Source organism: Eurosta solidaginis, chromosome 1, assembly GCF_040869045.1.
Source record: "Eurosta solidaginis isolate ZX-2024a chromosome 1, ASM4086904v1, whole genome shotgun sequence".
NCBI lineage: Eukaryota > Metazoa > Arthropoda > Insecta > Diptera > Tephritidae > Eurosta > Eurosta solidaginis.
Genome location: NC_090319.1, coordinates 381,133,263 through 381,156,901, shown reverse-complemented (window position 1 = coordinate 381,156,901; position 23,639 = coordinate 381,133,263). Strand labels below are relative to the sequence as shown.

The 23,639-nt window shown below is 36.0% G+C and overlaps 2 protein-coding genes across 8 annotated transcripts in view; one reads left to right on the top strand and one right to left on the bottom strand.

Moving 5' to 3' along the window:
• cv-c (crossveinless c) overlaps positions 1-23,639 on the top strand; it is a 592,078-nt gene that overhangs the window by 412,238 nt on the left and 156,201 nt on the right. The gene's annotated exons all lie outside the window — the stretch shown is intronic.
• Positions 2,409-23,348, bottom strand: natalisin. Its single transcript, XM_067763251.1, has 3 exons — positions 22,453-23,348; positions 8,696-9,240; positions 2,409-3,898 (listed from the first exon to the last, which is right to left on the bottom strand). The coding sequence occupies exons 1-3, from the start codon at positions 23,169-23,171 to the stop codon at positions 2,787-2,789; spliced, it is 2,376 nt and encodes a 791-aa protein (XP_067619352.1). The 5' UTR covers positions 23,172-23,348; the 3' UTR covers positions 2,409-2,786.

The window sequence follows — 23,639 nt, the reverse complement described above, 5'->3', positions numbered from 1 at the left end:
AGGTAAAGTAAAGTATTACGCTCAGTTACTTTGTTCGACTACATCTGCCACGGTTTAGACTTTTCGCGAACAGCCTTCTCGATCAGTCGCTTATTTACTTCTCTTATCTACTGCATCTCATGTTCGCTGTTGCCTTCTACGGACATAAATGTGTGAGTAATGTCGTCTGCGCTCTTTGTTGTTGTGTACATGTTTGCGTAGCTTTTTGTTGTTTCATCTGCCTGCATTGCTGTTTTGGTTCTGTAGCATTTATGTCAAAACTGCAAATATTCGCCACAATATGAATTTCACTGCTACTTACAGTAGCGAACACAAAAATAGCAGTGGCAAATTTCGACACTTAAATTATTTTTTTATTTCAAGAAAAAACGTGTATAACTTTTGTCACTAAAACAATTCAAGATTTAAACACGATTTCGAAAATTTAAGAAAAATATATAAAAATTTTGAGCATTTCAAAAATTTTATTTATGTATCTCTGAATTTTTTTGAGTATGCATTTTTGTAGCCCAGTCAATTTTAGTTCAACAATGTACAAGTTACAGGTCAAGAAAAAGACGAAATTCGTACCTCTGACTACACTGACTAAGAGTAAATTGAAACAGAAATGAAACAATCGGGAAATTGCAAAGAATTTTAAACTTCATCTCAGCCTCAATAGAAGATATTAATTGCTCCCAACAAAATAATGAAAACAAAAAGAAAAATAACAAGTAAAGGTGTCTAAGTTCGGGTGTAACCGAACATTATATACTCAGCGTGAGCTTCAATTGTACATTTCATTTCAGATAAATTACTTTTCTACATAACACGTGGCACCGCCCGTTAAAAAAAATGTCTCCCCATTTCCTCTTACAATAAAACTTGATAGGTGAAATATCATTGATTCAAAACAATTTTTTGCTAAGTTATAGCTTATTATTCTAGTTTACGAACCTTTCAAACTTGTTTTATATCTAAGTCTCCATGGTCTTTAACCGCTTCCGTCGTTTTTACTAGAAATATTTTCTGCTATAAAGAAAATAAGTGTACACAATTTCATTACGATATGTAAATTTTTCTTCGAGTTATGGCTTCCGAACGTAGAAAATTGCTTAGTCGTAAAAGGGGCGGTGCCACACCCATTTTAAAAAATGTTAGCGTTTTCCAATTTAATGTTATAATTCAATTTAGAAAGTAAAATTCTATTGATACAAAGCTCTTTTTCGCTAAGATATAGCTTATTATTTTCGTCTACGACTCTTTTGAAAATCTTTTATATAAAAGTGGGCATGGTCTTTCATCGATCTCGTCCATTTTTTCAAGAAATATTTCCTGCTATAGGGAAAATTTGGGAGCGTGTCATTATTCTGTATTACAAAATTCTGGGTGACAAAATTCTGTAAATTGCAAAAAAATTCTGCTTGAACAAAATTCTTCATGTTTAATTCTGGAAGTCAAAATTCCGGAATCATGGCATGGCGTAGCCGGTTTTGGATCGGCTAAGGGTTATTTTTTTAAAGTGCGGCCCACTTTTTCAAAATAATTACATGACCTCTTTAACATTGTTAAAATTATATTTTAATACAGAATTTGGTAATACAGAATTTTGAAAGCAGAATTTTAGAAAGCAGGATTTTAAAAGAGCAGAATTTTAAAAAGCAGAATAAGGAAATAGTGAGTAAATGAAACAATAACAAAACCTTGATTAAATAAGTAGGATGATAGACGGATTCTAAACACAACAAAACAATAACGAAACGAAACAACTACAAAACTATAATGAACCCCAACGGAACAATGAAACATTTTCGAAACGATAAAAAACAGTAACTGACGTAAAAACAGAAAGGAAACAATAACAAACAGAAGAGAGGCGATTTTGAAATCTTACATAAAACAAAAACCAGACGATATCGAAACAACTACAAAACAACAACGAAAAATAATATAACAATAACAAAACTATAACTTACCTTAACGAAATAATGTTGAAATATTTAGAAAATGATAAAAAGAACAGTAACAAACGATAAAAAATGGCGCAAACTATGATGAAACAGTTAAAAATTTCTAACGGAACAATCGTGAAATCATAACACAGCTATAAATAAATAGTAGCAAAATAATAACAACGAAATTATATAGAGCGCTTACTGAAAAGAAAAATAAAAACGAGCTTTTTGGTAAAATTCGGTTCGGTTTAGGACATAACCGGACCTGGATTGATCATAAAAACCATTATTAAAATTGTCAGGAGTATTTCGAGTTGTCAAAAAAAAAGTCTCCATAAAATGTTCCATATTTTTTGTCCACTATACCACGCGAGAAAACAAATAAACACCAAGTTTTGTGATTCTTCAAATCATTTGCTAAGTCATGAATTTTATTAAATAAGTTTTTTTCAGTTCAATTTTCATTACAATAAGATTAAAAAATATTTGTCACTAACCATATACAAGAGCAGGAACTTAACTGGATGTGTGCGTTCATGCATCCAAATACCCAATTTTGAAAACAAAGCAAAAAAGATCTCCGCGCAACTTGATTGCAACTTTTTACAATAAACAAAAATCGCCATAAGAGTTACAAAGAATACGAGCAAAAAAAAGTGGAGCCAACAGAGGCAAAATTAAATTTTAAATGCAATCAGCGTTTGCAGCCTCTGGAGGGTTGCGCCCAACGGCGACACCGTCTATGCCGCCAAATAATTGCTGATGCGCTTGTGGCACTGTTGACATATGTTGCAACCATGCCAATGGCAGATGTTCAACTGTCAACGGTTTTTTGTTATAGTACTTTTTCTGTTATTTTTGCTGTTGTAGTTGTTGTAGCTGGCGCAAGGGTAAGAGATCCAGCAGATCATTGCTATCGGCGCGTACCTGAGGTGGCGAAATGACAATGCGCTTCGCTTGTTGTAATGTTGCGCGTTTCATGTAATGGTCATTATAACGTAAGATTCCATTCAATTTTTGTTCTTCTCTTCTTTGTTTTTGCTTTATATGTTCATGTTGATTGTGGAGCAATTGTTGTAGTGCTGCACGCTGCTTGTGTTGCCGGTGGAGCTTTGACACTGTCGGCGTCAAGCGCAATCGATTGGCTGCAACGCGCACCGCGCCGACATATGTGCTCGGAACGCGACGCATATGTGTCATCATTGGATCTATGTTGTTTTCGTTTAATGTAGTGATTGTAGCGGCTATTTGTGGTATTGATGATTTGACTGATTGATCGTTGCTATTAGTAGTAGGCCTTCTAGTAAGCATTATAGCGCTAGCAGCATCATTATCTGGTATCCAAACAGCGGCGTTGTCGTTGTCGTCAAAGCCTTTGTCGTCTTCATGCCAACTTCTACCATCACCAACTAGATTGCTGTCATCAATTGTGTCACTGTAATTGTTGCTCAAATTGTCATCACTATTGCTGTCAAAGTTAATTCCAAACTCCGTCGCTTCACCCTTATTGCTATTCAATTCATCACTTCTGCCGCCCAATGACTTATAAGGCTTATGTGGAGCGTGCAAGCGTTGTTTGAGAGCAATAAACATGTGACGCATGGCAATTGCGGCAGGCGGCACTGTCAATTCGCTGTCATCGTTTTCATCAACTTCGTTGTCTATACTTTCCTCAACACCATAACCATCACGATCACCACACGCTTTTTCTGCCCCCACACCACAGTTACGCTGCCTTTCAATGCTTTTGAACACCGCCCTTGTCATGCTGGCCCTCAACGGGCGCTGTTTTTTGCCGCGATTCGGAAAGAATAGATCGTCATACTTAAATATATCTTTGATTTTGTCGCGTTTGCCGCGATTTGGTACAAATGTTTCGTAACGATTCAGTAGCGCATCGAGATTGGGCAAATTGTGTTTACGCCCGCGCGGTGGTATGAATGGATCTCCTTTGTATTGTGTATCTGTTGGATATTAAATTAAAAAAAAGAACATAAATTGTGTTTCAGCATTACAGTATTGAGCACACAAAAAACGCAGTTGTAAGTCTAAAGCAACAACAAGAAAAGAAGTGTACGACAGAAGGCAATTAAGTGTTGCGCTGCTTTCATTTGTAACTAAATTGTTTGTTGCGATCATTTCATGGAATTGTGTCTGGTACAAAAACTAAAGTAGCGGTGTTTCATTTAAATTTGTTTTTTTATCTATTAATTTTTAAACGTTTCCACATAAGTGTGTGTTTTGGTGTGTTATATTATAAGCTGTTCGTAATAATCGTGTGTGACTGTAACAAATGTGCGCATTTGAGTTTTATGCAGGAGTGCAAGTTGATTTTTATGACATCGCCGACAAGCGTGCAGTGAGACATAGTATTAGGCGCTTGTTAGACATGCTGTGTATGTGCTTATAAAAATGCATAAGATTGTGAAGATTGCATTGAGTAATTTTGTTGTTTAAAATTGAAAACGCTTTGAAACATACTATATACATTCTTCTTTTCACATACATATTCTTCTTTTTTTTTTAAATGAACTAAAAAAAATTTAAGTTTCTTTCAATTCGTCTACTAGCTTAATTTGTTTTTGTTTTCCAATAGAAATTTTTCTATAAGCAAGCAGGAAAAATTTTAAAGCGTTTAAATATTTAACAAAACTCTTATAATTCCGATTGTTCTGAAAATCAGTAAGGAATTTATTATGTTTTATTTGCAAAACTTCTGTACGAAGTGTGCATATCAGAAATTAGGTGCGCCTGAAAATATGCAATATTTAATTCCCAGGCCCTCATCTTCACATAATCAGCACACAAACATAAACAAGCTAAATATATTTGACATTTTTATTTTATACTGTTTTCACACAGAAACTTAATGATCTCATTTCACCTTCTAATGAAATCGTAAATTTTTTGCTTTCACACAGTAGTAACTGCTCGATTAGTATGAAGGATGAAATGTTAAGCGAATAAAATGACAATGCTATATGACAGACAATCATGGCGGAACGATACAAGGTGGCAGCATGGTGACATACCTACATACATAAACAAGAATTTCATGTACTTTGTTTTTGCAAATTCGATGGACAAATGTCAAAATCGTACTGCGCCGGAAGTTGATGTATCAAATCAAATAAAAAAAGGTTATAATCAGCTGTTCGATGCGGCCACCTTGTATCGTTCCGCCATGCAGACAATGACATTTACTTTGACAAATGACATTTTTAAGCACTGAATACACCAAAAACTAAGAAACTGAACGCTCCAACAGAAGAAAACTGCCTTTATTATTCAATAAGCCGTCTGTGTGAAAACAGTATTAAACTTGAGCATACTAGTGTCGAAAACTCAAAATAATAGAGTGCCATTTTAGAATCAACAGGAAAACTGGATTGTTTAGTAATAGATTATGATAAAAAGCATACATATATCATATTTTTGCATACTGCAAGGCGTTTCTATTTTTTAAACTTGGAGCTTGGAATTTTATAAATTTGTATACCCAGCTATACTTGTTCACAGGATATTATAACTTTGATTGGATAACGGTTGGTTGTACAGGTATAAAGGAATCGAGATAGATATAGACTTCCATATATCAAAATCATCAGTATCGAAAAAAAAAATTTGATTGAGCCATGCCCGTCCGTCCGTCCGTCTGTCCATTGACACGATAACTTGAGTAAATATTGAGATATCTGCACCAAATTTAGTACTCGAGTTTATCTGGACCCAGAATAGATTGGTATTGAAAATGAGCGAAATCGGATGAGAACCACGCCCACTTTTTATATATATACTATTTTGGAAAACAAAAAACCTGATTATTTAGTAAATAATACACCTAGAATGTTGAAATTTGACGTGTGGACGGATATTGAGACTTTTGATACAAATTTGAAAAATTTACAAATATTATTAATCATAAATCAAAAATTGTTAATAAAATTCGGCAGAGAGGTTGCCTTTACTATAAGGAATTCTTTGAAGAAAAATTAACGAAATCGGTTAAGGACCACGATCACTTTTATTTAAAGAATTTTTAGAAGGATCGTGGACGAATAAAATAAGCTATATCTTTGCAAAAAAAAGAGCTTTATATCAATGGTATTTCATTTCCCAAGTGTATTTGTAACAATAAATAGGAAAAACTTCAAATTTAAAAAAATGGGCGTGGCACCGCCCCTTTTATGACTAAGTAATTTTCTATGTTTCGGGAGCCATAGCTCGAAAAAAAATTTGTTCAGGATAGAACCATATTTATATGTATTATTGCGCAGCCTTGTAACACTATTAAGCACACAAAACAAACAACAACAGTATTTCAAGTGTACAGCTGGGTATGCAATGTTCGGTTTCACCCGAGCTTAGACTTCCTTAATTGTTTTATTTTGCTTCCGTCCCAGAAAGTTAAAAATACGATGTTTATCCGAAGTAGAATGAGACATTGCAAACCTCTTATCCTCCTATTAAGAAAAAAAAAATGTTTTGCGGAGCTCTCATAAAAAAGAGCTGACTAACTTAGACATGAAGGGAAGTTGGCACAAAACCTCTACTACGAACCTCTACTGCGAATGTTATTAGCAATTATGCTTCCCAAGCTACACATGTGGCTCCGAAAGATATAATTGCAAGCAAGCCGCGTAGTGGTAATCTGCTGCCATGTGAAATGTGGCATGTACTTAAAACAATTTATGGTTTCCCATAGCAAACATTCCCACAATGAGTTTTGTAAAACTTGTCACATCTTACAAAGTTAAGCGCTGTAAGATTAACTTGAGTTGCTTGTATTATAAATATCTACTATTTGTAATTTGTGTTTTACAAATTTCGAATTCTTTTGCCGGAAATTCTGTCAAGCATTAATGAAAAAATTTACCAAATAAGCGCATGACATTTGTTATATTTCTTCAAGTCTTTTGCCCCGACATTTTTAATAACTGAAATACGCAACATGCATTTTTAATTAGCCCCACATATACATACTTACAGCAGCGTGCAGAGAAAAAGCAGTGACAGTTTTCGTTAAATTGGGTCAGTTTCTTTTTTTATATTCGTTATTTTAAGAAAAAATTTCTATGAGTTTTGTAACTGAAAGTGTTCAAAGTAAACTCAAACGCTGATGTGATTTGGTTTCGAGGCAAACCGGTTTCGACGTTGTGCCATCACCAGTGTCAATTTTCGTTCTGATATTTTGTTGTCGTTTTTCTTGTATTTATAGTTCGTAGGTACACGATCAGGTATTGTTAAAATGGGTGTTTGTGTATGTGTATATGCTGAGTGTTCATGCAGAACCGAGGGTAGTTTTTACTGATGGATTTATGTGGTTGACTGAGCCAGGTAGAAGTCAGTAATTATAGTGGTTTGGCCTTCTTTGTGGGTTTGTTGCTTTGGTGCGTTTATTGTTTTGTGTTTATTTGTAGTTTTTTATTTGTCTGCTGTACCTGTATTTCTTTTAAACAAGTTTTAAAGGTTCAAGAATTGTGTCAGAAATTTTGTTTTTCGGTTCGTTTATTATTCTACTATCGAATATTTTCTGTTTGTAGATGTTGATGTTTTCAAGTACGTTCAGATGTCGGCATTTTACTTGTATGTGAAGGACCTTGACTGTTTTATTGAGTATTCGTTTTCGAACATGCGATTCCCGAAGTTGGCCTTTGGTATGATATATGAATTCCGTATATTTTTGTTGTAATCTTAAATCATTCTCTAAACCTCGTTCTTATTTGCCGACCTGTTTGTCCTAAGTAACTGTGTTCTGAATCCACTGAGTTAGTGTTAGTTCTTAGTTTTTACCCTGAATCGTTCGCTCTTTTGAACTCTGTGTTAATGTTGTATTTTTTAAGAAAGTTTGCCAATATACATATAATTCTATATTTCAGAGAACTCCGAATGAAAAGTTCAAAGTTTTCGCGAAATTCTCCCGAATTGTTGTAATTTTTTCAAAACATTTTTGGGATGGGTTTGCATAGTTCAAGTTACGAAAGTCATAGAAATTTTGTTTTAAAACAACGAAAATAAGAAAAAAATTTTAATTGACGAATTCGAAAAAAAAAAATTTCCGCTACTATGTTTCTATTCGATGCTGTACTTATGTATAAGCACATGTGAATACATATTTTTGTAAAATGGTATCAAAGCGCTGTAAGACTATGCTGACGTACTGAAACTGGGTCTGACATGTGAATTACATTAAGGGAGCAGCGCCATATGATGGAACAATAACAAGAAAAACTTAAAATGTTGTTGAGCCAACGCGCCCATAGATCATGCCATCGATAATTGCATTAAAAAATATGCAGCTAACTAAATAAATAAATGAAAATAAAAATATAAAAAAATAATATAAATAATTAAAGGCGCAACATGTTGAGATAAAGGCAACATTTTTAAAACAGAAAACTATGAAAAATCATTAAGTAAAAAAATATGCAATTACAAGCGCCAAACATGGCCATGGTGCGCATAAATTTAAAGTTAATGGGTGAGCGTATATTGGGTCGCAGCAGTGGCAATGCCACTCACATATATTTATATGCATAGTGCCGCAGAATTGCGTTGAGGAAAACGTTGCATGCATTGCATTCACAATGAAGCGCGCTAAGTACCAAAGTTGCAAGTGAGCAAGCGCGCGTCCTACTGTCTTAGCAAAAAACAACTGCTTGCACTGCAGCGACTACCAACCACGCAACGCTATTTTATAAGTTCTTAGTTTCCCCATACTTATTAACTTCAAAGCTGCATGCAGCTTTCTTACTACTCACCCGTTTTCATATCTTCATCCAATGGCTCGCGTCGCACAATCACATAATGTGGCTCTTCAACCAATATAGGCGGCTCGAGGCGTCCGGATAAATTCAATTTTTTCCAATTGTACATGCCTGGGTGGTAATATTCTGCGCTACCACCGCTCAAATTTGCAAAATGTTGATAGGGATAGAGATGGCGCATGGCCCAACTCAAGAATTTCATGACATCTTGTTCGCCACTGAGCAGCACTAAAATGTCATTGCTGGCATTGTTGTCTTCATTGTCGAAGGCACCGCCGCTACCAACAACATCATCTATATTGGCTATGTCGGCATTATTGTAAATGCTATCTATGGCGGCGTCATCATTAAAGTTACCAAATGGACCACCACCGCCGTCGCCATCATCATTGTGGTCACCGCCGCCATAGGCAAATACATGCGCATTCATGTTGACATCATCATCATCAATATTACTACTATCCTCATCGGTCTCCACTGCAACTGCGCCATCGCTAAAGGTATACATTTGTTGAGCCGCCGCAGCTGCCGCTTTGCTTCTATTGTATGTACATGGGCGCGCGCACCCAGTATTCGATATAAATGATATTGATCATGGTTGGATGGTGCGGGTGTGCGGTACGAGTCAATATCATCATTGTTGGAAGCATGAAAAAGTAAGAAAATTGAACGAATGAATAATTACTTGCACACGAATTGGAAGATGGCAAAAGCAACAACAAAAATAGATATATGTATATATAAAAAAGTAGTCAATGCTCATTACAAGCGCCCAATGTGCGGCCGCCTCTGCCATTTAACTTCCCGTCTCTTTGTTATATCTTTTTTTTTGCTTTTTGATTCAGTGTTTATATTTTGTCAGACAATTTATGAAAATGCAATCGACATGAAATTTAATGTTGCTGCAACATGTTGCGCCACATATTGCCATACCCAATAACCTATTGTGCTCATTCGTCGCAGCTGACATAAAGCGCAACGCTTTTAACCCTACCGCTGCACATACTCCATCCACTCTGTTCGTTTGCCTTAGTGCCTCATTTTTTATTATACATATCTTATATAAATAAATAAAAGCGAGCACTTGCGCACTGCAGTTCAAAAATCGTGTCACATGTTGCACATTTGCAGACACTCGTTGCTGCCACCACAAATGATGATGATTATGCCAGAGCTGTTTGCAGATGCGCGCTGTGCCAAAAGTTGCGTGGGCAGCGGTTTCAATTACACCCTGACTTATGGGTGCGTATATGCATTTTATAAAAAAAAAGCCTACATCTCTGTACGTACGTTCGTCCGTCCGTGTATTTGTAACTCTATTTACTTAATAAATATTCGTTCAATAGTCATATATTGGCAGCAAACGTGTGGGCAGATGCTAAAGGCTGCAGTAGGGAGTCTACAGAGCAATGCGGTTCTCTTTAATTTACTTCTGTTCAATGATGGTTAAATTTTATGAACAAATGTGTGTGGGTTTAGTCTTAAGCGAGTTGTTTAAATAAATTTCTCTTGATTTTTGTATTTTGTGCACCTTTGTTCCTGCCTCAGGGTAACTTGTTACTTTACTCTGTGGGAGCGTTTGAGGTGTGGCCTTAGTAGCGCAAGGAAGTGTATAAAACTAAGTCGTTGAAAATGTTGAGGATTCTATTACACACACATATACATTGTTAACAATTTACATAATAAGTCATTTTTTTGGTTTAAAGAGGGGCGGTTGTAATAACAAACCAAAAATAGTGAAACGAGGACAAAAAAGGCAGTGAAGGCGAAAATTATAGATGAATGTAAGGTAATACGGTCGGAGCCTAAACTAAACGTATGTAAACATAAGTTTCCTGTTTCTGAGAGCAGAAAGGGCGAGGAAAAAGACACTTTTTAATTCCTAATGTTAGTAAGTTATTGAAGAACGCCATTCACAACTTATAAATTCCCCAATTTCAGTGATGACACAAAAACTTTCAGGATTTACTTTTATATAACGAGTGTTGCCATTGATCAACTTTAGAAGCAAATTTTTTTTGCATGAATAGTTGATTAAAAAACTTGATCAACTCGTTTGCATTCACGAATTTCATGATCAATTAGAGTGAAAATTCAAATTTGTTGCATGTGATTGTTGCAGGATTCTTTAAAGCAGTACATTTTCAGAAACAACAAGAAATTGATAGAAAAGTTGATCAACGTAAACACCGCTTAGCGTGGAACACGGTTTTAACTGGATTATATATCAATTTAAAAAAAGACAATACGTGGCGGTCGAACTTAGGAAAATAATATATAGAAAAAATAATTTATAGAAAACGAAAGTGATCCACGACAAGTTGCCGATACATGGCGCGGAGGTCCGTCGTAAAGAAGGTGTGTGCTTGCGATACGATTTGGTTCATAATTTGAATAAAGAAAAGAAATGTTAAAGGAAAAAGATTCATGAATTGTAATGAGGTCTCATTAGGCTCATATTTGAAGCATATCTTATCTTTTCATAGCGAAAATTATATCTTCAAAAATTTACACAGAAGTTGATCCCAAAGTTGCAGGACCCGTTATCATAATTCATTTTCAGAAGTAGCAAGAAATTTGTGAAATGGAAATCGAAAGAAAAAGAAAAGTAAGGTTTCCTTTAAAAACTTGGCCCTAAATCGTTTTTATGGTCAAATTTGCCACACTTGAAGCAAATCTCATCTTTACATACGAAAAATTATAACTTCAAACTTACATGTGATAAAACTAATAAAAGAAAGAAAATTAAGTAAACTTTTGGGCGATATTGTTTGTTGCTTGTATTGTTTGTTGCTGTAGTTGTATCAGAAGCTTTATTTAGCTAACGTTTAGCTTAATAAAGATCATTTAACGATCGTCATGGGGAACGTGGTGTTCCATACAGTTGGGCAATAGTCATAATGAAGCTTCGACGAGCGGTGTCGAACAACGAAAATTTTTTACATGTTGGGCATACATTTGGCAGCGTTTGATGTGGAGAGTTTATATTATTAAAAAAGATGTTCCATCGAAACGCGAACCTCCTTGAATAAATTGCATATCACCTTTTTATTAGGGGGCGATGAAGCTGCAATTAAATGGTTGATCTGTCAAAAGCAGACGTTGTGACCGAATTTTTTTGACTGCGTTTGAAACTCTGCTTTAAGTTCTGCCAGATCTGATCGTTTTGCTCATAGAGTGGCCTCATTGTCTACCCATCAAGGTGTTAGCCCAGAAGGAAATATTTTTAAACACTACATTTCTACTCCTGTTGTCGCGCACATCGGCAGGTGTGGATTATACTTCCGTACTCCCCTCCCTACAGCTTCTACAAACGGATATTTTTGGTACACGCCATAGCCAGATTATCCCTGTAAAAGTTCAGGGAAGAGGGATGCCACTTAATACTACTCCTACTACAGATTTTAGCTTGGGTTTAAAATGTAGTTACTTTTCTACCCAAACAGAGATACAGAGAGCTTTGGCAAGGATCCCAGTTGTAATATAGGAAGTAGGTGTATTCATGAATGCTAGGACAATCGGACAGAAGTGATCATTCCAAGCTAGTGTCCTCTTTTTTACCCATAACTCAGCAGCTGAATACAACGATTCTCAGCCTACCGCACTAATCAGCAGTCAGTTGTTTTAAGGAACTGAGGCATAGTCATGATAAACTCTTAATTCTAAAAGTTAGTGCTTGTAAACAACTTATCTAGGCTAATGTGTTCCAAAAATTGAAATATTCAGGTATGACAAGAATAAGTGGTAGGTTTTTCAGTTTAAAATTCACTCAGATTGTTTGCCGTTCTGACTTTTGAATTAAGCTACTCTTTTTTAACTATCGTTATGTTTCCGACTATTATCGTACCCATTCGCTTGCTTCCCTTACTTCTTTGCTAACTTATAAAATGATAAATGAAAATTGAAGTCATATTTTTTTCGGTGTATTTTATAAAACAAATACTTAATCTAAGCAAATAAACACTTCATTGACCCAATGACTCGTAGCTTGTAATTATGTGCACATGCATTACATACTTACAAGTAGGTTATAAAATAAGTAACTTATCTCTTAATCGTGCCGGCGCCATCCATCATCGAACGTACTCAACGTAATAATAACCGTAGGTCAAAGTTAATTTTAAAAATTTGCTTTGTCATAAAAAATTATTATTTGCATTAGCAAGTGATAATTAGCTTTGATGATTTTATAATTATTGTTATTAAAAATATATACATAAGTAAAAATAAATAAGTGTTATTAGGTAATTTTCGCGACGTATTAACTAAGAGTCGATAATTTGGCCATATTGAATTAAAATAATAATATCATCTTTATTGGTTTTAGTGATCGTTTTTTCCAATTTTTTGGTTTTGCTAAAGTATGCAATGTATTTTGCAATAAAACAACAAGTGCTTCTTTGGACTGAGACTGGCAATTGAAAAATAAAGTCCCCTCGCAATGAACCAAAATCATGCTCACCTAGTCGTTCGTCATATCTGTCCTGATGTTTGGCTCGGAATCATAGACGGTTTTGAGAGAATATGGGATGGTTCTTGGAATGTTCGAGAGAAAAGTTCTCTGAAAGATTTATGGCCCTGTCCGTGGTGGCGACGGCGAGTATAGAAAAAAATAAAAGGCGCTCAAATGCTACCTTGGCTAGGTTATGCGAATGGACGAAGACGCTCTGCCCAAGAAAGTATTTCAGTCGACACTGCAGTTTGGAAGAGAGGTAGTAAGACATCTCCACTGCGTTGATAGAGGCTGGCGGAGGACGACTAGTTTCAATATAATCCTAAATATACCCACGAAGCGCCACCGAAAATATTTTCGAAATAGCCCTAATATAGTTTTGAAATGGTCCCGCAACAGCCCTGCATAAATATAAATATTAAAATAACACCTAAATACATACGAAAACATACCCTGAAGCTATCCCGAAATAATTCTTAACATAATTCCGAATGTATCAAAGTAGGTTAGGTTAGGTTGAACTGGCCGATCGATGAGAACCTCACATACACTGAATGAGTACGTAGTGTTACCAGAAGATTATTTGACGACCAAGCTGAAAAACCCTATCAAAAACCAGGGCCTGTGTAATAAAATAACTCCGTCCTCTTGGCAAATACTAGAATCTTTTTAGGACTTATGCCACTTGCTGCTTCTTCATCTGACTGCTGTATTACTCCTAATAGCTAAAGTCTTAGCCTGGCAAGCGCAGAGCACGAGCACAAAATGTGCCCGATCGTTTCCTTCTCCAACCCGCACTTCCTACATCTGCTATCACTGACTAATCCCAATTTAAAAACATGTTACGACAAAAGGCAGTGTCCAGTCAAAATATCCGTCATGAGTCTATAGTCTTCTATCTTTTTAATGATAGAAGCAACTTTGTAAGTCTAAGGTTGCAAAAGCTACACGTAGTCTTCGATACTTTACAGTCCCGCTCTTTGACCTACGCCTTTTTACGCTTTGTCGGTGATGTGCATCTCTCGTCTTCTATTAATCTCGCCCAATCTAATGGGATATCTACGTAGCAAGCTTCAAGAGGTGCGCCCTTTTTAGCTAGTTCATCCGCTTTTTCATTCCCATCTATTCCCATATGACCTGGGACACAACGTAAATGTATGGTTTTCCCCGTCCCGATTCTTTCCAGGGATTGCTTACACTCTAACAGTATAGCACAAACAGCACAGTATACCACAAACCCTACTCCTTCCACTACTTTGGAAAAATCTGTGTACACATGTATCGCCTCGTCCGCCATTTGAGCGCCCTTGCCCCAACCATCCACCTCTATTGTGGCTTTAAGAGTTCCGTTGAATCGAAGGTAGGAAATCAATTAGTCTGTTTGTCCTGTAATTGATGACGCTATACTACTATAGCCATGTGGTTTGCTGTATCAAAGTAATCTCTAAAACAGATCTGAAAAGATCCAAAATTTGTCCTAATCATCGTTAAAATCATTTGAGTTAAGAAATTATCCCGAAATTATCTCGAACACAGTCCCAAAAGGTACGATTCGAAAATCCCCAAATGAGCTGTAACACAATTCTACAATTAACATTAAGTCAATATTGAGTAGTCCCGAAACAGTTTCATTATGATCCTCATAGCAATGCTAAAATGGTCCATATGATGCCAAAGTTATCCTGAAATGATCCCTAATAATTTCGAAATGGTTTCGAAATATTTCCTAAAACGAATTTGAAACCAACCTGAACTTGTCCCTATAAGCATTAAAAAAAAGTTCCAAAATCGTTTCGAAATTACTCCGAGCACAATCCCGCAACTTTTCGAAATAGTCCTGAGATAACCCAAGAAAAACCCCGAAATTATCCCGAACATAACCCGTTCCAGAGATAGTCCCCAAAACAAGAAAATAGCTGAATATCTTGAAAACTTTTAATGAAATGATCTGAAAATAGTTGGAAAAAATGCCGAAACGGATTAAATCTACGCTAAGTGTACTGATTCAAAAGTTTACCAAAGTCAAGAGTTGCTTTATCGACCATTTTACCGAAGTAAACTTTCATAAAATTCAGTTATAGGAAAGTTTTTCGTAAAAAAATAATGGAGAGATTTTTCCTACAGTAACATGCTGATGGTTATACAAATTCTAAGAAACGCAAGCAAGTTTCCCAATTTAATTTGTATGCATGTAAGTTTGTATGTAAGTGCGATATGAACACCTGAATATCAAAGTTAAAAGCTTAGATTTTCAAATGCCTATTTTGGACTTCGAAAAATTTTGTTTCAAAATAAATAATCAGATTCCCTGAAGAAGACGTGAAAGCGTCGAAACGCGTACAAAGAAAAAAAAATATTACTTTTTTTACACACAAAGGACTTGCCAAACCACTGCCGAGGGGCGACTTCGTTTAAGAAGAATTCTCTAATGCATTTTAATGTAAGTTGTTCCGATTTGGAGTCTAGGACCTTCGGGTAGTTAGGCCAGCACACTACTTCTAAACCATAAGTGCATTTAACTGTCATCGCTTGTGAACACAGATTGCTTAATCGTTGCTTCATACCCAAGGTGCTGAATGGAAAATATTTCGATACCAACAAAACTAATGAACCTTAAATGAAGAGACGATATATTGCCTTGACTTTCTGCCCCGCAGTAATTTTTTAATACATATTTTATTTTATTTTTCCATACTTTTCCTTTTGTTTAAATAAATGATGCAGTGTACATTTAAGCTTCATTGCACACGATTACAAATGATTAATGTGTGCTACTTGCCTGACGGTAGGCATAATCGAGAAATTCGAATAGTGGCTCACATAAAATGCTAAGAAAACAGAACAGAAACATGCCACAGCAAAAAAGTTCAACATTAATTTAAATTATTTTAAAGCGATTGATTAAAACTGTAAATTGATGATTTCACTTTGATTAATGTTGTCAATTCAACAATAATCAATACTTGAAAGGTGCAGTGGCACACACACACTTACCGCATCAAAAAAAATATCATAAAAACACAGAAGGTACAAGGAAATGTTTAAAAGCAAATATGTGGCCTTGGCAATTTCTTACTTTCGTTTCTCTCATGTGCATTGTTATTTTATTGGCAGTTTTTTTTTTTTGCTTTTGGCGGAGGCGCATGCATCTACCCCCATTTATCACAAATGAATGCATATTTGAAGCTTGTGCTCATTCGCAGCTATCGCGTTTTAAATATATTTTCACTTTTTTTTTAGCTTACATGGATTTATCAAAACATGTAATTGCTCAGCTGATAAGCATTGGTGTTATTATTTTTTGTTATTGTTGTTGTTTTTATAGCTTTCATTACATGTTACGCTTGGATTATTTTTCATGTTGTCTGCCAGATATTTAAAAGAAAAACAAGCTGTCCACCCTTTGTTTTATTGGTAATTTAGCAAATAATTGCCTTACAAAACTTCCGAAATTGGCGCCGTTAAAAGCGATCTGCATTGGACCATTCAGCCTCGCTGAAAATAGCCATCACCGCGCCCATTTCTCCCTTTACAATCTGGATGCACACAATGAAATTAAATGTTGTGAAAAAATTGGCAGCGATAACGATTGGTGATAATCGCAAATTGGCGAATGACTTCATCGGACAAGTAAATTAAATAAACAACCAAACATATATATGTTTCGTTGATACGCATGTTCGTTTTTGAGGTGTATTTTATCAAGTCCAACTGTACCACATATAAAAGAATTCAGTAGCATATCTGTGTAAATATATGTATGCCTTTTGCATATGTACAGCAACGAATACGAAAATAGCAGTGGAAACTTTTCTCAAATTGCGCAAATTAAACCCTTGATACTTTTATATTAGTAAACTTACGGACAAAATTTTTACATGAATTTTGCAACTGAAACTATACCATTAAATCTCAATAACGTTTTCCAAAAAAATCGAATATTCGAGAAATTTTTACAAAAACGTGTAACTTTATATTAGGCTTTATCGAATTTTTTTGGGTATGCAATTTTGTAGCTATATCAATTTTGGTCTAACAAGGTGCTAGTATGGGCGTTTTTAAATTCGCATTGATTTTTGACAATTTTTTTCCGAAGAGTGCTTTGAATTTTCTTCCATATAAAATATAGAGCTACAAAAAAAAAAAAACTATAAAACACCCTTCGGAAAAAAATTTCAAAAATCAGTACGAATTTCAAGGGACCTATAACTTATACTTTGTTAGCCTAAATTAATTGGGCTATATAAAAGGTTCGAAAATTTCTCAAAACTTTCACGAATTTTCGAACTTTTTCGAAAACGTTTCCGAGTTTTGTTTGCATATTTTCGATTACAAAAATTCATGGAAGTTTTTCTTAAAAAAATTATCCGGCGAATTATTGTTAAAATGGCCATCGCCATTTTCGTGTTCGCTGCTGTACTTAAGTTTGCATATGCAACCTAGTGAAAAAGTCTTAAAGAGCCATTTTAAGCGCACACTCCTTTGATTATATGTACGTACATAAGCTTTCACATGCTCCCAATGTTAATGTTTTTTTTATGAATGAAAAATGAAATTTTAATTCGAGAAAACCCGCAAGCTGTGATATGCTATTTCCGGCTAAGCTGGTCATCACGATGCATTCACATATGTAACTTGACTGAACGTATGCAACGCCAAATTTATGGGTCTTGAGTGTTTTTTCGCAAATAATTCAGAGGAAGTAATTAAACAATATGGTGGTATCCTAACTAATAAAAAAGTTTCCAAAACAAAGTTCAGCAAACGGAAAGCATTTCTTAAAAAAATATATGTAGAGAAATCATACACTGGGTGCAAATGCCAGGGATATCAGTCTTAAGACTAAGTGGAAGCGATGTTATAATGTAAAGGTGGGAAACAAGTTTTGAATGATAGTCGTAATAGACAAATTTAAAAGTTGTCGGAGTGTGTAATTTTTCCAGAAAACATACATACATATATCAAACTAAAGCAGAGGTACCCTCGAGAGCTTCTTAGAGCTTGGGGAAAACCATTCGGCTTACACCTACGTGTCAAGTAGCGCAGCGATTGAGATTCATCGAAGCATGCAGTGAATCAGTTTGCACTTAAAGTAGTCAACACACATGCTACTACACAAAATTTTGCTTTTATATTCGACACTGCTGGTATTTGGCACCATTGAACTTAAACCAAGTCCCTCAGCTTTCTCCCTTTAATTTTTTACCGTTTTTTCATGCAAAATTATTTTTTATTCCTGCTACTCTTTAAGGGATTAATAAGCTGTACTTAGTATTGATATTGTTGGTTTAGAGAAGCTATGCTTAAAATCTCTGCGGAGGCTACCGCGCCTTGTATTTATTTATTTTATTGTTGGCTTAGCAGGAACAGCCTAAGGGTATATGATTACATACAAATATGCCTCACTCCTTATTTATGTTATATCTGTGCCAATATATTTCTACCTTTTAACACATTAAAACAAGTTATTTTGTATGCTTTTTTCTGTGTAACTCTCTTTCATACCATACAACAAAAAAGTCTTGCGTATACTCACTAACCTGGGTCGATTTGTATGGACGAAAGTTAACCGATATCGCGACATCGATTTTTCGATAGGATTTGGGCTCATTTTATCAAAAAAATTCCGCTAGGTGGCGAGTGGATCGAGATATTTAGAAAACTAGTTCTAAATTGGGAATCTTGCAATCGATTTTTAACTAACTTCCTGGATATCTAGATACTTGAAACCTGAAATATAGTTTAAAACTCGGTGACAGTGCAATGTTTGATCAAAAAATTTGAGCTACGTGACGCACAAGTCGAACTATTTAGAAGATTAGGCCATACCTTAATGGCTAGCCTCCTGAGTGTTGCAGGCGTTGTAGAATTTCACCTCGTTGAAGGCCCAACTCAATGTACGTCCTTGCATATGCGACTTTCACCACGATTCTTTTAGACTTTCAGGCGTATGCGAATTTCACCACGATTTTCAGCTGTGCAAATTAAGTAGCTGACAAACGAGGTGGAATTCTCTTGTTATGATGCGAGTTGGAATTCTGTTGTTTTCGCCAGTGTTTTAAGCGAAAATTCCACACATTCTCTTAAATCTTGCTATTTTGAACAAATAAATAAAGATAAGAATTTTCACTTAGGAATTACTTAAATTACTAATCAAAGATGCAATTGCCTTTTTGTAGGCAGCACTAAAAAATTGAAAATAAAAAAATGATAAAAAAATTTTAAGAACTACCTTTATATAAATGGACCAAAAAATAGAAGGCAATTTTTCCTTTAATACAGACATAGTCTTGTTGAATTTTGACTAAAAAACTTTAACAATAGCTCTTGTAAAATAATTTTGGGATTTAAAACTATAAAGGTGGAGCGCAATCCTTCAATTTAAGGCAAACCATGTACTTGGGATAAACTGATTGATTATTTAAAATTTAAACACGCGCTCTACCTTTATAATTTTAAATCCCAAAATTCTTTTACAAGAGCTGTTGTTAAAGTTTTTAGTCAAAATTCAACAAGACTTTGTCTGTATTAAAGGAAAAATTGCCTTCTATTTTTTGGGCCATTTATATAAAGGTAGTTCTTTAAATTTTTTTATCATTTTTTTTATTTTCTATTTTTCTTACTTCATTCTTATATCTACCTCTCCTCCTCTCACTTTCCCTCTTTCCCTACGCCCTAAGAAAAAAGCTGCTTATTTTCGAAATATTAGACAAATCGCATCTCAAATACGATTCTTTTAAATATATTGGCACATGCCGCTTCCCGAAAGGAAAATTTTCTTAAATATTACTAGTCAAAAAGGTGCCGTTGTACCAAATTTCAGGCATATCGCACAAGAAACGATTTTTCAGAATAGTTCGACCTCAGCCAAGTTCTCGGGAAAAAAAACTTCACAGATACACTCTCAATGTCAGAATGTCAGTTGGAAATCCTGCAAAGAGTCACTTTTGTCAATAAATGCTACTTTGAACTGAGTAGGCTATTGAAAAGTAAATCCCTCTAACTGTTAATGAAAATAAAACGCTAGAAGTCTGTTCGCGGACCCGTCTTGATTTATGGCAAAAAAGCAAAGACTTAGTTTCAAAATTTCTGCGAAGAATTTTTAGAACTCTTATGAACGCGTTGGTTACGAAGATTACCGAAGAAAATGTTGCAATCAGCAGTATGAGCTATACGCAGATTTTGAATTAGTTCGCGAATCAAGATCCAGCAGCTGGTTATGCGAGTGGCAGCTGGTTATGAGAGCATACGGCAGTCCTTTACTACGCTCAAAAGATTCAGTGGAGAACGATGTTAGACCTCTGAGGATGCCGGTATCGTTTTGTTATCGAAAAGTTATCAAAAATTTATCTTGAACTTATCGATTTGTTATATAAAATATATGCATGTAATATCGAAAAGTAATCGATTGTTGATCGCAGTGCTATCCATTTGTTATCGGCGTTTTTTGAATTTGGTATCGACAACTCTTTGTCTTTTTACGAAAAAGATACCGCTATAACTTCAATATAAAATCACTGACACGGCGAAGCTTTTCTTGGCAGAAATATGCTCTGAGTGTTTGCCAAATCACTGCTTAGGGGCGACCCAGCTTAGAAAAACTTTTCCAATTGAAAAAATTTGTTTCTAAATTGTTGATGTTGCCTTGCCACGGACTTGAAGTTAGGAACTACGGTGTGGTGGGCGGAGCACGCTACCAAAGAGGATAAATATAATAATAGACGTCACTCGTTACTTTGTATAATGTTTTCGCTTTTTTTGGCGAGATGTGCATAAATGTCTTCTATACATTTTCGTGGGGTATTTGTGTTTATTTTTACGACTGTGTTTAATTAATTAATTAATTCTCTTTCCAAAAATCATATTTGCATAAGGTGCTTGCACGGCATGGATAAATGCGAGACAATTGAAAATGGCCCTCTTGGAAAACATTAGGCATTAACCTGGGGGGATTTGTATGGAGGAAAGTTAACCTACATATATCGCGCCATCGATATTTCGATAGGATTTGGGCTCAGGAAAAAAAGTTCCACTACGCATACCCAAAAAAATAATTTTTTGCAAAAAAAAATCGATCTTTCGACCAAAATTCTTCTAAATCTCCATAAAAGAATTTATTTTTTTTTTTCAAAAACTGCATTTGCGAATTGACACGAGAAAAAAAAAATACATAAAAAATGATTTGGAGCCTTGAAAATGAAAAAATGCATAATAAATCGTTGAAATTTCGCAAGCTCAAAAATTATTTTTTTTGAGTATGCGTAGTGAAACTTTTTTTCCTGAGCCCAAATCCTATCGAAAAATCGATGGCGCGATATCGGTTAATAAATCCACCCAGTCTATTAGCCATACATTTTTTTAATTTCCAGCGATTTACTAGCCACTCGTAGCAGACTGGTGGCTCTTATTATATTTATCTTCTTTGACGCTACCACCACACCATGGCGGCCGCTGCCCTATAATATCAATCAATAAGAAGCCCAAGACTTGGCGATAACAAGACGATAATAAACAAATAAATCTACGATAATAACTCGCTATCGGTAGTAAGCCGAAAACAAAACGATAAATTATCGGCATCGTTTGTTACCGATAAGAAGCTGCCGAAGCTCTTCTCAAAAACCCAAAATCATATGTTTGTGGTAAAGTTAGCTCTGTTGTGGTTTAACTTGCGTGCTCTAGTTAACCTAAAAGCAGACGTTTTCTACACGTGCACCTGTATCTTGTTGACTTCCTAAACTCTTTCACCACATTCCTGTGTACATATATAGAAGAAAAATCTTAAGCAGTTTTCACTAATATAACTACAACATAAATATTCAACCTCCAGTGGCAGCGGAGCCCACTTGTTGGCCGACACCTACGAAAGGTGTCAATTAAAGGGCTATTACTTTCGGTTTCCTTCAAGGCAAACTTGCAAATTATACCACTGACAGACACATAACACATAAACCACACAAAAAACAACCTGCAATCAGACAATCGGCCAGCAAGTGTAAAACGCCTTAAGAGCAAGTCGTACACTCACAAACACACAGTGTTGTATGTGAGCAACAAAAAAAAAAAGTATATAACACTTTCACTGCAACCTTGAAGCCACATATTTTTCTTTTTCTTTTGCGAAATTATTTATTGCACATTTATCCTTCACATTTAGTGTGCTGAAACTGCTGATCCACAGAACGAAAACGAATTTTGCCAATTAAGCACGCACACACACATATCAAATCCCAGCCCACTTTACCCTTCGTACTCTTTTTGATGCCACATAAACTCCCATTATATTTCGCTCTCTCACCTGTCTGCATGCAGCGTACGATAATATTCCTGCAAGCAATTGCGATCAAGTGGACGGCAGTGGTGCGTCCAATATTTGAGCGGCGTGAAGAATTTCTTCATCAGCATGGCATGCATATGCGGTTGTGTTGCATCAATAGCACGCATTATTGTTGGCTGCAGTTGTTGTGCACCATTGGCCAGCAGCGCATTTAAATAACTTGCAGATGGTAATTTTCGTTTGTACTCTGCTATTTCATTGAGATGGTCAAAATCGCTACTGCCGCCGTGACGCTCATGTACATCCTCAACTGCAGCCAATATGCCTGTATTTATTTCATTGGGGTGCGTCATTTGGATGCCAGCATTACTATTAAGCGCAAAGTCGGGCAGACGTGTGATATCATCGCTGTTGGTGTCTGTATTTTTGTCGGTATAGCCATTTGTGGCAATCCGGAATCTTGCTTCCTTCTTCGAGCGCACTGTTTCCCGTTCATGCGGTGGCGGCAGCGGCGGATCTGTGAGTGGAGAATTCAATTGTTGCAGTAAATGGTCCGTGCCAGCCTTGGCAGCGCCAGCATCTACTAAACCACGTTTGTATCGTATTTGGCTCGCCTGGTGGTGGTGGTGCTTTTTCGAGGATGCCGCTGTGGTGATAAGCGATGGTGGCAAAGATAAAACCGACGAGTTGCTGTAATAAATTGTGAGCGTTGCAAGGAGCACGGAAAGCGTGATTCTCATGCTGTTATTTGCCTCCTCCTCCCAGCAAACGTGCACACATACATAAACACAACTAAATTTTGCGCTAGCACACTGATACGTAAACACCTCTTAAGATGCGCACTCGCTTAAAATAAAACGTCTCTTTATGTCCACCTATTTTGTGGTTCTTATTTGCAGCGTCTGCAATTTGCGTATGCCTTGTCGCCTTTTGTATACATTAGCCTTTTCGGACCACCAGCGCGTATGTTCTGCGTGTTTTTTGTTAGAAACTGAAAGTTGCTTACCATCGTAGCGAGGCTTTTATATCTGCTGTATCAACGCGGAGGCGCGCTATCCTGCGCTCATACAGCTGCTGGCGTCTTTGTTGGGAATTGATCAGTAAACCAATTGGTCAGAAGCCCACCCAGGCATGGCTTTGCTTTGGGAATTGTTTCAAACACTCGCAGTGCATTCTTATTGTCGTGGCTGTAACCACCACAGCGACCG

Coding starts and splice junctions, on each gene's coding strand:
- natalisin (XM_067763251.1), bottom strand. CDS start 23,171: ATGAGAATCACGCTTTCCGTGCTCCTTGCAACGCTCACAATTTATTAC. Junction 9,241..22,452: donor CGTACGCTGCATGCAGACAG/GTGAGAGAGCGA, acceptor TACATACAATAG/AAGCAAAGCGGCAGCTGCGG. Junction 3,899..8,695: donor GGATGAAGATATGAAAACGG/GTGAGTAGTAAG, acceptor AATATCCAACAG/ATACACAATACAAAGGAGAT.